Source organism: Schistocerca serialis, chromosome 8 (genome assembly GCF_023864345.2).
Source record: "Schistocerca serialis cubense isolate TAMUIC-IGC-003099 chromosome 8, iqSchSeri2.2, whole genome shotgun sequence".
NCBI lineage: Eukaryota > Metazoa > Arthropoda > Insecta > Orthoptera > Acrididae > Schistocerca > Schistocerca serialis.
In genome coordinates, this window is record NC_064645.1 from 307,753,094 (window position 1) to 307,771,055 (window position 17,962).

At 38.6% G+C, this 17,962-nt stretch overlaps 1 protein-coding gene across 1 annotated transcript in view; it reads right to left on the reverse strand.

The window, feature by feature from the left end:
- LOC126416990 (uncharacterized) overlaps nucleotides 1–17,962 on the reverse strand; it is a 335,028-nt gene that overhangs the window by 200,753 nt on the left and 116,313 nt on the right. Inside the window, exons 12-13 of the mRNA XM_050084875.1 lie at nucleotides 17,148–17,319; nucleotides 12,520–12,634 (exon numbers count right to left, since the gene is read on the reverse strand). Of these exons, the coding sequence (XP_049940832.1) occupies nucleotides 12,520–12,634; nucleotides 17,148–17,319 (287 nt within the window). The remainder of the gene's footprint in view (nucleotides 1–12,519; nucleotides 12,635–17,147; nucleotides 17,320–17,962) is intronic.

Here is a 17,962-nt window from a genome sequence, read left to right on the forward strand (position 1 = left end):
AGCATAAAACATATTCCAAAATTTTATGATAGATCAACATCAGAGATATAGGCCTATATTTTTGTGTCTGTTGGATGACCCTTCTTGAAAACCTGATGGCTTACAGTTTTTCTAATTATTAGGGATGCTTCACTCCTGCAGTGATCTACAGTATGCTGCAGCTCAAAGAGGGGCAAGTTATTTTGCATACTCTATGCAGAAATGAATTGGTATCACTTCAGGTACAGTGACCTTTCCTCTGTTGAGCGACTTCAGTTGTTTTTCCGCCCCATGGTTATTTATTTTAGTATCTGTCATTCTAATATTCACACAACCATTTAGAGGAGGAACTACAGCATACTCTTTGTCAGTGAAACGGTTTTGGAAAAAGGTGGTTAGTACTTTGGTCTTCTCCATGACATCATTCTTCTCTGGACAGATGCCTTTGATCTACTAATTAATTTAACATAAGACCAAAACTTCTTAGGAGTTCATGTCAGTTTGATAGAGAGAATCTCACTTCCGAATTTATTGAATACTTCACACATGGCTCTCATTACAGTAATTTTGGCTTCATTTTGTTTTTGTTTTTCTCTGAGACTTTCACTACATTTGAATTTGCAGTGAAGCAGTCTTTGCAGTGTCTAGCCACAGTGGTTCTTTCTCATCTCTCACAACTTTGCTCGGCACATACCTGCTTTAAGTGATATGTACAATACTCTTGAATGTGTTCCATTGATGCTCCACATTGTCAGTGATAGAGATGTAATCATAATGTTAATCCCTCAGGTAATCTGAAATCTTCTAAACAGAAATATCTTCTAACCTTACTTTACATTCCTACTTACAGCCAAATTCAGTGAAGCTGTAACGGCCTTATTATCACTGCTTCCTTGTTCTACACTAACTGAGCTGAAATGTTCAGGCGTGTTGGTGACCAGGCCATCTAATGTCATCTTCATGAATTGGTTCTCTGATTAGCTGATCCAGATAATTTTTGCATAAGGCATTTTGAATGATTTACATGATTCTCTGTGCCTCCTGCCTGCCTAAATGCTTGTCTTACAGTCTACTACTGAAAATTTGAAATTTCCACCTAATACTATACCATAACCAGGAAATTTAGGCAAAATGTTCTCCAAGTCTTCCATCAAATGTTCCACCATTACTCTCCTGAGGCAAGGGCCATATAAAAGTGTCAAATGATCATGTCTGAAGCACCTCTAACACTTGTCTTCACCCAAATTCTTTTGTATTTGGAATCTGTACTTACCTCAATAGATATTATCATACTTTTTATGGCTATAAACTCTCCTCCAGCACTGTAGTTCAACCTACAATTGCAATGTTCATTCTGAGGTGAATTTGGTAGTTCTTTGCTACTGACAACTGGTTTCAGCCATTTTGCATCCATACCAGTATGTGGGCACCATTAGCCTTCATAAACAAGACTAGCTCTGGAACCTTTCCATTGATGCTCCTGCAGCTGGCTAACTAAACAGTTTTCCTTCTCTGGTCTGCAATAATGAATGCTACTCTCTTTAATTAATGGGGTTAATGTGTGTCCCTGTCTGAAATCTGAATGTACCTTATCAGGCCTGTGGAGATATTTCTCTATTCTAAAAAAGCCATATGTGCTTGCCGTACATTCTCTCTGCTACCTGAGTACTGCTTCCTGCATGTAGTGCACACCTGACCTATTAAGAAGGTTTTTTTTAATTTTCCACTAGGTTGTGGAAGAAAAATAAAAAAATTTTCAAATGGGATTTTTGGTGGGGGAGGGGGGGCCTTAATGGTGGTGGTTTAAGGACAGTCACTCTATATAATAGCAATATTCATTAAGTGTTTAAGGTTCTTTTTCAAATAAGTTCTCTAAACATTACATTAAATTCTGAAAAGCACTAATTCCAGCACCTATGAGAATGTTATACGTGCACTAATAAAAACTTATAGTGACTTGATAGAAATGTCTGTTTGAGTGTGTGTGTGTGTGTGTGTGTGTGTGTGTGTGTGTGTGTGTGTGTGTGTGTGTGTGTGTGTGTGTTTTAAAAGGGGAGGGGGGGGGGGGGGGGGAGAGAGAAAGAAAGGGGGAGGGGCGTCTGTTTGGAGAAAGATAAAGAGAAAAAGATCAAAAGTTCAATCAAATTTTGGATCTTTAAGTGCACCTATGTGGGATTAATTCCCTATCTACTTTTTTATGTGTCATTTCTATGTTGTAATTTCAGTTATATTAAGAATACTAATATATTCAAAAAATAAATACGAATTAGTGAAAAGACTTACAGCAACATGTATTTAATTTTATAATGCAACAGTTTCTTATAAGTATCATGACTAATGTATTGTTGAGAACCATCGTGAGGTGCATGGCAGAGGGTATGTCCAATTGTACCAGTTATAAGGGTTTCTTCCTGTTCCATTCACTTACGGAGCATGGGGAGAATGATTGTTTGAATGCCTCAGTGCATGCAGTAATTATTCTAATCTTAAATAGCCCCACGATCCCTATGTGATGATATGTAGGGGGTTGTAGTATATTCCTAGAGTACTCATTTAAAGCCGGTTCTTGAAACATCATTTATCTTCAAGAGTCTTCCAGTTCAGTTCTTTCAGCATCTCTGTGACACTCTACCAAGGATTGAACAAACTTGTGACTATTCGTGCTGCCCTTCTCTGTATATGTTCAATATCCCCTGTTAGCACTATTGGCTATGAGCCCCCCACACTTGAGCAATACTCTATAACTGATCGCACAAGAAATTTGTAAGCAATCTCCTTTGTAGATTGATTGCACTTACCCAATATCCTACCAATAAACCAAAGTTTACCACCTGCTTTACCCATGACAACCAATGTGATCATTCCATTGCATATTCCTACAAAATGTTACAAGCAGGTATTTATATGAGTTGGCTGATTCCAACAGTGATTCACTGATATTATAGTCATAGGATACTATGGTTTTTCATTTTATGAAGTGAAAAATTTTGCATTTCTTAGAATATAAAGCAAGGTGTTAAATCCTTGACCACTTTGAAATCTTATCAAGATCTGACTGAATATTTATGTAGCTTCTTTCAGATAGCAGTTCATTGTAGATAACTGTATCATCTACAGAAAGCTTGAGTTAAATATTATTAATATTGTCTGCAAGGTCATTAATATACAACTTCAACAGCAAGGGTCTCAACACACTTCTGTGGGTCACATCCAAAGTTACATCTGCATCTGACAATGACTCTCCATCCACGATAACGTGCTGTGTCCTCCCTACCAAAAAGTCCAACATGTCAGGGGCTTCCAAAACATGCATATCTATATCTAAGTAAATATTATAGGGCCCCCCCCCCCCCCCCCCCCCCACCTCTCATGTTGGTCCTCTCAAGGCAAGGAATTTGTGTGTTAAATTTGGACCACTTTGGTGTATGGACCTGGGAAGAATTATTACACATACACAAATCTGACATTGCCCAGGAATTCATTTTGCCAAATACACTACCCAGATTAAGAAACATGATCCCAGACAATTTCTGTATGCTGAGCCCCGCTGCTGCACGTATCTGCATTGCAATTTCATAAATGTTTCTATGCCAATGCTTCTTAATAGGTAAATAGACAGATTCTATTTTTGCCTAGAATCATTTGCACTTTGTGGTTAAAAGGTGTCAAAAGTCCTGCCACGTGTCAGGAATTTCCTTAACTTCACCCAACTGTACAAGTGTCTTAGCAGTAAAGAGTAAATGTATTAAAACTTAATGCATATTGTGGCAATTTTTCATGCATCTCAGTGTTTATGATATCATATCTCTTGATCTGTGTATCGTACAATGATGTATTTGTGCAGGTGGATTCAGCTGCATATGTGGATACTGTCTACGAAATACATGGAGAACAGCATTAGTAGCAAGGAAATAATAAATTTAAACACAAGCATGATGCAGCAGTTTTTCATGCAACTCAGTGTTTATGACATCACATCTCCCAGTCTATGTTTCATACCATGATATACTTTTGTAGGTGCATTTTGTGACATTTGTGGATACTGCCTGCACAATTTATGTGAATACAATTAGTAGCATAAATGTAATACATTTAAATTTCAAGCATGATGCAGCAGTTTTTCACGAATTTATCCTGAATACATTAGGTATGTGGTTTTTACCCCATAGTGATTGTTGCCTGACAGTAAAGGATATGTGTAACAAGTTTCATTGGAATCACTCCAGTGGCTTAGGAGGAGATGTGGAACACACACACATACACATTTTGTCATATTAATCTTTCCCCATGGCTTTGCCTGTGAACACGAATGTCACATACAATGTGCACATCTCGTGGTCCATCCCCTCCTCCCTCCTTGCCCATCACCTTGCCTTTACATCTGTCCATCTCCTCCTCCCACCTCTCAAACCAGCTCCTCTTCTCTCTCCTCTTTTTTTACATCTACTCTTCCACCTTCCCTCTGTCCATCCTGACCTCCCCTCTCTCTGTCCACCTCCTCCATCCTCTCTCTTTACGTCCATCTCCTCCTCTCTCTCCCTCTTTGTCTTTATATCCCCTCTTGCCCCCTCTTCCTGTACCTACCCCCTCACACTCTACTCAACCCCTCCTGCTCTCTCCATCTATTTCTCTATCCATCACAAAAATGGCTCTGAGCACTATGGGACTTAACTTCTAAGGTCATCAGTCCCCTAGAACTTAGAACTACTTAAACCTAACTAACCTAAGTACATCACACACATCCATGCCCGAGGCAGGATTCAAACCTGCGACCATAGCGGTCGTGCGGTTCCAGACTACAACGCCTACAACCGCTCGGCCACTCCGACCGGCCTCTATACATCACAACCTTCCCCCAGGCATGCCCATCTGCACATGCAGCCCCTCAAAAAGATGTCACTAAAGCATGCGGGTACTGTCCCACAAGTCTCTTGCGCAGCACAGCCTTTATTTCAAGGGCTTAGAAACCCCCTTTTTCCCATGACATGAATGTTGCCATGCAAAGCAGTCCAATATAGCAGGCTGATACTACTCTAACCCAACATGTTTGTTGTGCTGGACAGCCTACACATTGGGTGCCAAATCAAGAAGCCTTGCAGAACAGCCTACATGTCAGGGGCAAGAAATAGTTTTCCAGGCCCCAACATGTAGGCTTCTCTCCATGAGAGGTGTGTACTGAACTGTACTGTAGGGGATACATGTGCTGATGGGTGTAGCTGGGGACTGGTTGAGACTTATAGAGGAGGGGATGGGCAGAGTGAGGAGGAGTAGCCAATGGACAAAGAGAGTGGAGGAGGAGGAAATGCAAGTTGAAGAGGCGGAGACAAAGAGGGAAAGAGAGGGTGAGTGGGAGAGGGATATGGCTAGAAAGTGGGTGGAGAAAGAAATAGTCAGAGAGATGGGATGGAAGGGATGAATGAAGATTATTGCTTGTGAATACTATTACTGGGCATGTTGGCTATCGTCTTTTCAGATGCCTCTGCCCTGAAGATATGGTTTCACTATTAAGACTAGCATATATACAGGATGGTCCATTGATCATGACCGGGCCAAATATCTCACAAAATAAGTGTCAAACAAAAAACTATAAAGAACGAAACTTGTGTAGCTTGAAGGGGAAAGCCCAAGGGCGCTTTGGTTGGCCCACTAGATAGCGCTGCCATAGGTCAAATAGATATCAATTGCATTTTTAAAAATAGGAACCTCCATTTTTTATTACATATTCGTGTAGTATGTGAAGAAATATGAGTGTTTTAGTTGCACTACTTTTTTTGCTTTGTGATAGATGGTGCTGTAATAGTCACAAACATATAAGTATGTGGTATCACGTAACATTCCACCAGTGAGGATGGTATTTGCTTTATGATAAATTATCCATGTTAAAATGGACCATTTACCAATTGTGGAAAAGTTCACTTGCTGGAGGGTTTTGTGCAGTCTATGTACATTTCAGATTGAACTGTTCTCGTGTACAAAATGGGTTTTAGATAAAAATATACTCAAGGATGTCTTTTAATTTGGTAGTAAGTAGGGTTGTGAAAGTTCTGCAGAGCTCACTGTTGTAACATGTTGTTGTTGTTGTTATTGTGGTCATCAGTCCAGAGACTGGTTTGATGCAGCTCTCCATGCTACTCTATCCAGTGCAAGCTTCTTCATCTCCGAGTACCTACTGCAACCTATGTCCTTCTGAATCTGTTTAGTGCATTCATCTCTGGGTCTCCCTCTACTATTTCTACCCTCCACACTGCCCTCCAATACTAAACTGGTGATCCGTTGATGCCTCAGAATATGTCCTACCAAGCGATCCCTTCTTCTAATCAAGTTGTGCCACAAATTTCTCTTCTCCCCAATTCTATTCAATACCTCCTTATTAGTTATGTGATGTACCCATCTAATCTTCAGCATTCCTCTGTGGCACCACATTTTGAAAGCTTCTATTCTCTTCTTGTCTAAACTATTTATTGTCCACGTTTCACTTCCATACATGGCTACACTCCATACAAATACTTTCAGAAACGACTTCCTGACACTTAAACCTATACTCAATGTTAACAAATTTCTCTTCTTCAGAAACGCTTTCCTTGCCATTGCCAGTCAACATTTTATATCCTCTCTACTTCAACCATCATCAGTTATTTTGCTCCCCAAATAGCAAAACTCCTTTACTACTTTAAGTGTCTCATTTCCTAACCTAATTCCCTCAGCATCACCAGATGTAATTCGACTACATTCCATTATCCTCATTTTGCTTTTGTTGATGTTCATCTTATATCCTCCTTTCAAGACACTGTCCATTCCATTCAACTGCTCTTCCAAGTCCTTTGCTGTCTCTGACAGAATTACAATGTCATCGGCGAACCTCAAAGTTTTTATTTCTTCTCCATGGATTTTAATACCTACTCTGAATTTTTCTTTCATTTCCTTTACTGCTTGCTCAATATACAGATTGAATAACATTGAGGAGAGGCTACAACCCTGTCTCACTCCCTTCCCAACCACTGCTTCCCTTTCATGCCCCTTGACTCTTATAACTGCCATCTGGTTTCTGTACAAATTGTAAATAGCCTTTCACTCCCTGTATTTTACCCCTACCACATTTAGAATTTGAAAGAGAGTATTCCAGTCAACACTGTCAAAAACTTTCCCTAAGTCTACAAATGCTAGAAATGTAGGTTTGCCTTTCCTTAATATTTCTTCTAAGATAAGTTGTAAGGTCAGTATTGCCTCACGTGTTCCAACATTTCTACAGAATACAAGCTGATCTTCCCCGATGTCAGCTTCTACCAGTTTTTCCATTCGTCTGTAAAGAATTCGCGTTAGCATTTTGCAGCTGTGACTTATTAAACTGATAGTTCAGTAATTTTCACATCTGTCAACACCTGGTTTCCTTGGGATTGGAATTATTATATTCTTCTTGAAGTTTGAGGGTATTTCACATGTCTCATACATCTTGCTCACCAGATGGTAGAGATTTGTCAGGGCTGGCTCTCCCAAGAATGATGTCTACTCCTGGGGCTTTTTTTCAATTTAGGTCTTTCATTGCTCTGTCAGACTCTTCACGCAGTATCATATCTCCCATTTCATCTTCATCTACCTCCTCTTCCATTTCCATAATATTGTCCTCAAGAACATTGCCCTTGTATAGACCCTCTATGTACTCCTTCCACCTTTCTGCTTTCCCTTCTGTGCTTAGAACTGGGTTTCCATCTGAGCTCTTGATATTCATGCAAGTGGTTCTCTTTTCTCCAAAGGTCTCTTTAATTTTCCTGTAGGCAGTATCTGTCTTACTGCTAGTGATATACACCTCTATGTCCTTACATTTGTCCTCTAGCCGTCCCTGCTTAGCCATTTTGCACTTCCGTCGATCCCATTTTTGAGACATTTGTGTTCCTTTTTGCCTGCTTCATTTACTGCATTTTTATATTTTCTCCTTTCATCAATTAAATTCAATATCTCTTCTGTTACCCAAGGATTTCTACTAGCCCTTGTCTTTTTACCTACTTGATCCTCTGCTGCTTTCATTATTTCATCTCTCAAAGCTACCCATTCTTCTTCTACTGTATTTCTTTTCCACATGAAACATGTGATGCCATATTTTTTTTCTTCTTCTTCCAGAGCATTTGTCTCACAGTGTAACAGGGTGTACACTTTTGACTCTCTGAGTCCACTCAGTTCTATTTTGTCACTGGTCATGGTGGAGACCCATTATCTTGAGGTATCTAGCCAACATTGCCAGTCTCCCAATATCTCATTTACTGTTGACTTTCAACGGTAACTTACAGTTTATGACAGTTTTTTGAGCTGCTTGAAGTATGTTTCCATGCCACCATAGGAGGTTTTCCCTCTTTTCCTCATGTAATGCTGTTTTATGGCTATTTAGATTGTATTTACATTTAATTCTCATGGTGTACATTACACTATGAGTTTGATTTCATTATTATTATTAAAATATGTACATATATTATGAAAGGCCACTAAGTTTAAGAAACAAGTTATGGTATGACTGCAGAGGAGTCAACCATACAAATTATGCTGGGAGCATTTTTCTGCAATGACAGCTATGAATTTAAAGTTTTTGTGTAGTTGCACCCCTTATTTCTATGAGAACAATGGATGGAATGCATTTTTCCATACTGGTAATCCCTACAACATTTGCGTTTTCCAGAAGAAAAGACACAAGATTGATATGTATGTCCCATCTCAAGCTGCTCCGGATTGATTCCCAAGAATTTCATACAGTTTTTTCTTTTTTTTAACAATGTCATATCCTGTCCATAATTTTATATCACACAATATTTATTTCTTGGTGTTAAATTCTGTTACTGGAATCTCTGTAGTGCTTATGTGTGGATGATTCTCATCAAAATACTGAACAATTTCATTCACAGCTCTGTTGCACTAAACCACCAATCTGTCACAAACTTTGTGTAATTGCATTAATTTTATGGAGAATAATTCACTTAATAACTCACTATAGTCATAACCAAAGCTACCAATGACATTATAATTAAAAGAATAGAACCATCAAATCACTGAAGGAGGTGGTGTGGTGGTTAAAACACTGGACTTGTGTTCGGGAGGATTGGGATTCAAATTTTTGTCTGGCCATCAAGGTTTAGATTTCTAAAATTTTTTAAATGTCTCATGGTTAATGAAGGGATGGTTCCTGTAGAAAGCATATGGCTGACTTCCTTCCATACCTTTCACAATCTGGTTTTGTGCTGTGTGTCTAATAACCTCATCGTCAGACTGTGTGCGTAGTGTAAAATTTTTGTAATCATAAAGTCACTGATTCAAATCTTGCTAGCACTGTCATTTTTTCTTTTATTTAGCTCCAACTTGATCATCATCATCATTTAAGACTGATTATGCCTTTCAGCATTCAGTCCGGAGCATAGCCCCCTTATAAAATTCCTCCATGATCCCCTATTCAGTGCTAACATTGGTGCCTCTTCTGATGTTAAACCTATTACTTCAAAATCATTCTTAACCGAATCCAGGTACCTTCTCCTTGGTCTGCCCCGACTCCTCCTACCCTCTACTGCTGAACCCATGAGTCTCTTGGGTAACCTTGCTTCTCCCGTATGTGTAACTTGACCCCACCATCTAAGCCTGTTCATCCTGACTGCTACATCTATAGAGTTCATTTCCAGTTTTTCTTTGATTTCCTCATTGTGAACACCCTCCTGCCATTGTTCCCATCTACTAGTACCTGCAATCATCCTAGCTACTTTCATATCCGTAACCTCAACCTTCTTGATAAGGTAACCTGAATCCACCCAGCTTTCGCTCCCATACAACAAAATTGGTCGAAAGATTGAACGGTGCACAGATAACTTAGTCTTGGTACTGACTTCCTTCTTGCGGAAGAGAGTAGATCATAGCTGAGCGCTCACTGCATTAGCTTTGCTACACCTCGCTTCCAGTTCTTTCACTATGTTGCCATCCTGTGAGAATATGCATCCTAAGTACTTGAAACCGTCCACCTGTTCTAACTTTGTTCCTCCTGTTTGGCACTCAATCCGTTTATATTTCTTTCCCACTGACATTACTTTCGTTTTGGAGATGCTAATCTTCATGCCATAGTCCTTACATTTCTGATCTAGCTATGAAATATTACTTTGCAAACTTTCAATCGAATCTGCCATCACAACTAAGTCATCCGCATATGCAAGACTGCTTATTTTGTGTTCACATATCTTGATCTCACCCAGCCAGTCCATTGTTTTCAACATATGATCCATAAATAATATGAACAACAGTGGAGATAGGTTGCAGCCTTGTCTTACCCCTGAAACTATTCTGAACCATGAACTCAATTTACCGTCAACTCTAACTGCTGCCTGACTATCCATGTACAGACCTTTAATTGCTTGCAAAAGTTTGCCTCCTATTCCATAATCTCGTAGAACGGACAATAACTTCATCCCAGGAACCCGGTCATATGCCTTTTCTAGATCTATAAAGCATAGATACAGTTCCCTGTTCCACTCATAACACTTCTCCATTATTTGCCGTAAGCTAAAGATCTGGTCCTGACAACCTCTAAGAGGCCTAAACCCACACTGATTTTCATCCAATTGGTCCTCAACTAATACTCGCACTTTCCTTTCAACAATACCTGAGAAGATTTTACCCCCAACGCTGATTAAAGAGATACCTCTGTAGTTGTTACAATCTTTTCTGTTTCCATGTTTAAAGATTGGTGTGATTACTGCTTTTGTTCGGTCTGATGGAACCTGTCCTGACTCCCAGGCCATTTCAATTATCCTAATTATCCAATTATACTAATTTTGAATTTGATTGAATATTCTAATTTTCGGGGGTGATCAGTAAGTAAAAATTGAAAGATGTTACTTTTATTAAAAATTATGTTTCAATATTTGTTAGTTGACATTTCCAATGTTAATGAATATGGAATTGAAAGAAAAGAAAAAATTTGCTGCTAACAGGATTCAAACGAGTGACTTGATTATTATAAACTGTTGCACTACACACGTGGTAACTGATGACATCGTTAATAATGTGGAAATTTTTTGTACTTAACAACAATCAAAATATTCTAATTTTCAAAGCCACTACTTTTGGGAATTGATACCTGAATAGTGGTTTTCAAATCTTGTAAGGATGATGGAAACTGAAAAAGGCCAGTTCTCAAGGTCCCCTTTTAAGAAAGCAAACTAAGGTAATTGGCTCTTGATAAGTGTATTAAGTCAGAGGCATATCAGAATGTATGAGCTCATGTTTCCTTTAAACTGAAACTTCCATCATTTTTCAAGCAATACTGTGATGCTGACACAATTAAATATTTTTTCTAGGTCAACGACATAAATATTTTTTTCTAAATCAAAGAACACAACAGTAACATATTTCCTATACCCTACATCAGTTGTTATAATATCAATTAACTGTGGAGCAGCTACACAAGTTGACTTAGTTTTCATAATATTTTCAAATTTTAAATTGTGTTTACTAAAAAATGCAGTACTGGATGAATAATTATACAAAAAGATTGAAAGTAGTCCGGCACTAACTAATAGTAGTTTTTAATGTAGACTATGCAAGCTGTTCATCAGATTGTCATTTTGGGTCATTTCACACCACTAAGAGTACTCTCTTGTGATCATGCTTGTAGATCATGATGTTTCAATTTATTTGATAATCATGGCAATGTAACAGAATGACCATAGCTCTGCAATTTTTTATAAATGTTGGAACATCAAACAGGCTGCACACATAGTGATGTATTTTTCTTAAGAAAGCCCCAATTCTGGCACATTGACATTACATCTGTTGGTAGCTCAACATTAATATTATAGATAATACCTGCTTCTAATTATACCTTGCCACGGTAAAATATGTGGAGAAAAAATATTGAAGGGAAACTGATCTATAAATTCTAATTAATTCTTTCAATCAGACAGTGATGTATTGTTCTAACCAAAGTAATATTTTTATTTTCACTTAACCAAAGAAATTCAAAATCAGATGGTCAGAGATGGATGGAGGTATACAAAAAATTGCATAATAATCCTGAGATAATGAAGGTTTTTTACTGATATCAGCATTGTAGACTATATCTTCACTCATGGCCTTATAATATATTAAATGCTTCCCCACAAAATATCCATCTTCTGAAGAGGGGATGAACTGGGTTCCTCTTTGATGTACTTTTGTCCAAAGCATGTTATATGATTTTCTCGTGAAACAATCCCTTACACTCATATTATTTTTTTCTACCACTGCTGTGTGACTATTTACAATAGTAAAAGAACTTAAAAAATAAAAATAATTAACATGAGTTTTAATGTCACAATGCCAGTGAATATGATTTAATTAGAAACTCTCAGTAAAGAGGTGTAATATTTCTAGACACAAATGAATTTGAATGTGAAATGTTTTGTTATCTGGAATTAAATACAAACAAAGGACCATAATGGAGAGTCCCAGCTCCAACAAAATAATCTACTCACAAGATAAGCACTTGACACCTAGATAGCTTTATGACATATGTTGAAATGTGAATAAAATTATACTCACAGGACTTCTGTCAAAGATAGAGAATCAGGTGGTTCAGAATGCACAGCATCTCCTATTCTCTCTGCACATAGTTGATAGGAGTCACATACTCTTACTAGGGGCTGAATATCTGAACCTGTGAAAAACATATAAAAATGGCATTTCCTATTAAGCAGACAATACACTAAAAGGCCGAGAATGAAATTGTACAATGACAATATTATGTAAATTGAAGGTGGAGAAGGAAGAAAGGAAATGAAATGCAAGGAACCAATGATATCAACTGCATCGGGACTTTATGCAAAATCAGCAGCCACGAGTGAAAATGTGTGTCGCACTGGGACTTTAACCTGGTGGCTCCTGCTTGCTAGGCAGTTGCATTAACCACTGCACAACCAAATACAGTGTTTATTGCAAATGCATGGTCTACCTCGGCATACACCCCAGCTGACTCCACACTCCCACCTAGTGCCACCTGTCTGCCATCCCTGTCTATCTCATCCGTGCTCACCAATTTTAGATTCCCACTGTAGGTTGACTGTAAATGTGTAAGCACAAGATTCATTGCCCGTCAAGGCAAATAAGTTACATGAATGTGTGGTGTCTATTTTTTCAGACATGTCCAAAAGAACAAACACCACACATTCTAACAATGACAATACACTGAAACCATAAAATTATATGATCCTTGTTGATTTCCTAATTAATATTTTTGAAGCTTTGGATTCATAAAAACCTTTATCCCTCAAGCAGACATGCTGTTTTTCATAACACGAGCAGGTACATGGTGTATTTTGTACACTTGGAAGGTATAGCTGTCTTTATGTTACCAAGGTAAACACATATGAGCAAAAGCACAGTTTATTCTTAGTTTAATCAAACAACAATGACATTAAATTACATAATATGAAGAAAAGCACTTTATAATTAAACAATAATGGAATAAACTTTTATTGCATCACTTTGTTGCCATGGTCAGGTATTACCCTCGGTAATGACCCACTCTTTAGCATTAAACAGCACAGATGCAACAACAACTGAGCAATGCAAAACAATTTGTGGTTGCTGCACTTTATACATAGGCATGCCCACTGAAGGGTTTATAGTCAAGGTTGCAAATGTAATTTCATATATTACTAGTTTTGGCTTATCTACCAGCCATCTTCAGATCTCTAGTATTAGAAAATAATATCTAAGAGCACATAAATGTAAACATTTAACATAAAAGTTCCATCATGCAATATACACTACAACAAAAAACATTGATTAGTCCACAAATGCCAAACAGTGGGACACAACATCTTAATTTGTGTGAGCAGGGTCACTTGTTACACAATCCAATGAAACAGAGATGAAAATTATCCTAAAAACATATTTAAGTTGTGGTAATAATATATTAGTGCAAGAATGCGTAACAAGAAGACATACATTGAGACTACAATTCTTACCAAGAGTAAAAAGTCACCCTTCATAATGTAAGTGACGGTATCATACAGTTTTCATAGGTGGACATTGAGTTCATGCTTGCTACATTATGTTATTTTAAAGTAACGCTATAAGCATTGACTGTTACAGATCCTAGAGTGAGGTGTCTGTTCCACATTAGAAAATAACATTATATAACCTCCATATGTGAACATAAACATTATGTGCGGCTCATGAAACAAGCCTTGGTAGACCAGGAAGTGCCCATGCTACAGCAGGCAAAAGGGTAACTGATGGTAGGTGTCAAGATGTACAAGAAGACAAGTTCTGACAAAATAATGACAAAATGAATAATTAAATTAAAATTATATATTAATACCTTCAGCTGGTGATATACCAGGTGCTCAAAAAGTCATTATAAATTTGAATTGAAAACTTAATAAACCACAGAATAACGTAGATAGAGAGGTAAAAATTGACACACATGCTTGAAATGACATGGGGGTTTATTAGAACTGGGGCGGGGGGGCGGGGGGGGGGGGGGGGGGGGGAGAACACCTACCTTCACAAAATGTCCGACAGATGGCGCTGGACAGCAAAACATCAGTGACTGTGCATGACAATCGTGGTATAAAAGGAACTGTAATAAGAGAGAGAATCAGATGCACCAGCAGTCGCAGCATGTTGACGTTACCTGAAAAGGCGCTTTTAGTGAAGCTGTATTATCAGAATGGGGAATGTGCTAGTTCAGCATTACGATCCTATTGCCATAGGAAGGGGATTCGAATGGGTAAAGGTCTGTTGACAAATGCAGCTGTGCCGAGAATGATTTCGAAGTTCAAAGCCATGGGTTGTTTAGATGATAGACCCCGTAGTGGCCGACCGAGCACAAGGCGTAATGCTGCTGAGACAGTTCAGGAAGAAATGGAGACTGTAGCGGGTTCGTCTATGCATGGGGAAGTCAGCGTTCGTGCAGTCACATGTCGCACCGGCATTCCATACACTACTGTTTGGTTGGCACTGAGGCATACCCTCCGATGCTATCTGTACAAAATCCATCAGCATCATGAACTGTTACCTGGCGATTTAGTGAAGGGGAGGGCATTTGCTGTGTGGGCATTTCAAAAGATGGCGGAAGATGACGATTGGTTGAGTAACGTGTTGTGGACCGACAAAGCTTATTTCACGCTCCGAGGGTCTGTCAGCGCCCATAACTGCAGAATTTGGGCTACCAAAAATCCTAGAACTGTCGTGGGAACTCCATTGCACAATGAGAGAGTCACGGTATGGGTTGGATTTACCACATCTACCATTATCGGGCCTTTTTTCTTTGAGGAAATGCATGATCGTGGTTTTGTAACTGTTACTGTTATGGGTGAGAGGTACGCCGATATGTTGCAGAATCATATCATTCCCAGCGTGGCTGATAAACACCTGCTGGAACTTACGATGTTTATGCAGGAGGGCGCTCCACTCCATATTGCTAGATGTGTGAAAGATCTCTTGCGCGCGTTGTTTAGTGATGATGGTGTGCTCAGCCACCACTTTCATCATGCTTGGCCTCCCAGGTCCCCAGACCTCAGTCCGTGCGATTATTGGCTTTGGGGTTACCTGAAGTCGCAAGAGTATCATGATCGACCGACATCTCTAGGGATGCTGAAAGACAACATCCGATTCCAATGCCTCACCATAACTCTGGACATGCTTTACAGTGCTGTTCACAACATTATTCCTCGATTACAGCTATTGTTGAGGAATGATGGTGGACATATTGAGCATTTCCTGTAAAGAACATCATCTTTGCTTTGTCTTCCTTTGTTATGCTAATTGTTGCTATTCTGATCAGGTGAAGCGCCATCTGTCGACATTTTTTGAGCTTTTGTATTTTTTTTGTTCTAATAAAACCCCATGTCATTCCAAGCATTTGTGTCAATTTGTATCTCTCTATCTACATTATTCCGTGATTTATTTAGTTTTGAAATTTATACTGACTTTTTGATCACCCAGTATATCAATGGGGACAGGTGAAAATGTGTGCCCCAACCGGGACTCAATCCTGGGATCTCCTGCTAACATGGCAGACACTCTATCCATCTGAGCCACTGAGGCACAGAGGATCATGTGACTGCAGGGACTATTTCACGAGTGCCTCCCGCGAGACACCACATTCTCACCCTGTATGTCCGTCCCACCCCAACACACTCATTACTTGTGGAAGACATTCTTACCAAGTCCTGTAAGAGTTTGAGGAATATGTGTGCATCTGCACAGAAGAAGAAGGTCATGGCCAGTATTGGCAGAACTATATTCTTATATGATGCGGCACTGGCACATTTCAGTCATCCTATGCATTGATGAACTGACAGTTTCCAGGAAAGTGGGTTGGCAGAGGTGGTCTTGCACTATGGTTAATCAGTCTATTTTTCTCAAAACTTTCTTGATGTGACTTGGTTACCTTGTGCACCAAAAGCCCCATATATCTAATGCCCAAAACATTCAGAGGTATCACACTGTATGTATGGCTGCTTATTTAAGTAATTTTTCCATCTTTATGTTTAGGAGTAATTATAAGTTTGGATACACATTTCTTCTATAAACCTAAAGACAGTGAGGGTTAGTCTGAAGACAACACTCTACAACAACAAAAGTACACACATAATGCTCTTTAGTAGCTAAACGAAACCATGATATATCTTGTGTCCATAGCCGGCTCTTTAGTAACTAAACAAAATCATGATGCATCTTGAGTCAACAGGTGAACCTGAAAGAGCTTCATTAACTTAACTTACATGTTTACAGTATTCACCTGTTATAGAAATTTTATATTTATGGGCTTCCTATTACATATAGGCACCATCCAGCATTTATTTTTTCCCTTCACTAATAGATAAACACAAACATCCACCTGGAAAAAGTGTCAGAATCCTGCATTCAGCATTTGATGATTTGCTTTCAGGCACCACAGAAACATGTAGACATGTATGGATGTTTCATTTCCAAGTTAGTCATTTGCTTTCTCAGGTTTTTTTAAAATTAAATCCCTAATTGAGGTAGTGTTCAATACTTTTTCTTCACACTCTTTCTTTTACTCTGGAAGATGGGGCAAAATCCATTAAGGAAAATTATACAGCTGCCTTGCTACACTGTATGGCAGTTTTTTCATATAATATTTTACTAACTATGTACAAATATATCCATAAAACAATGGGACATTGACAGCTCACCAGGAGGTAAAAGAAGATAGGCTTCAAACTTCTCATTTGAGGTCGTAGGCAAAGAGGGGGATCCTTTGGAAATGTATCCAAAACTGTAACTCAATGGCTGGTCTACATCCTCTGCCTCAGATGTTTGCAACAAAAATTTTGTACGGAATGCTTCTCCTTGCATGGGTTTTACCTAAGAAAATGTCACATAGACACAAATTACTATTATTGTTTGTATATTTATAATTAATTAAATTGACAAGTTCCTTATCAATATCACAAAAATGTAACAATCACAAATAAATGAAAGGTGAAAGTTAAACAACGAAAAATTCAGGATGGTATGTAACAATATTATGAAAAGGATAACTGAGTTGCAGATGGGCGCAACAAAAAGATTGTCAGAAAGTGAGCTTTGAGCCAACAAGGCCTTCATTGGAAACAGACAACATACACACACAGACTCATGCAAACACAACTCACACACATATGACCACAGTCTCTGGCTGTGGTCATGTGTGTGGTTGAGCTGCATTTACATGAGTGTGTCTGTGTATGTTGTCTATCTCTTGTTTGTTGGTTGAAAGCCCATTTTGTGACAGTCTTTCTGTTGTGCCTATCTGCGCCTCAGCATGTCCACTATATGGTGAGCAGGAACTATCCTTTTCATAATATTGTTACAAAGGTGAAAGATAATACAGTTTGAAATAATTGTTTCCTAATGTGACTGCAAATTCACCATTCATTTGGATCAGACGAAATTTCCTCTACATGATAAACTGTATTACTACACAATTACTCCGATTTTTCTATTGAACACAAAAGATAATTTATTT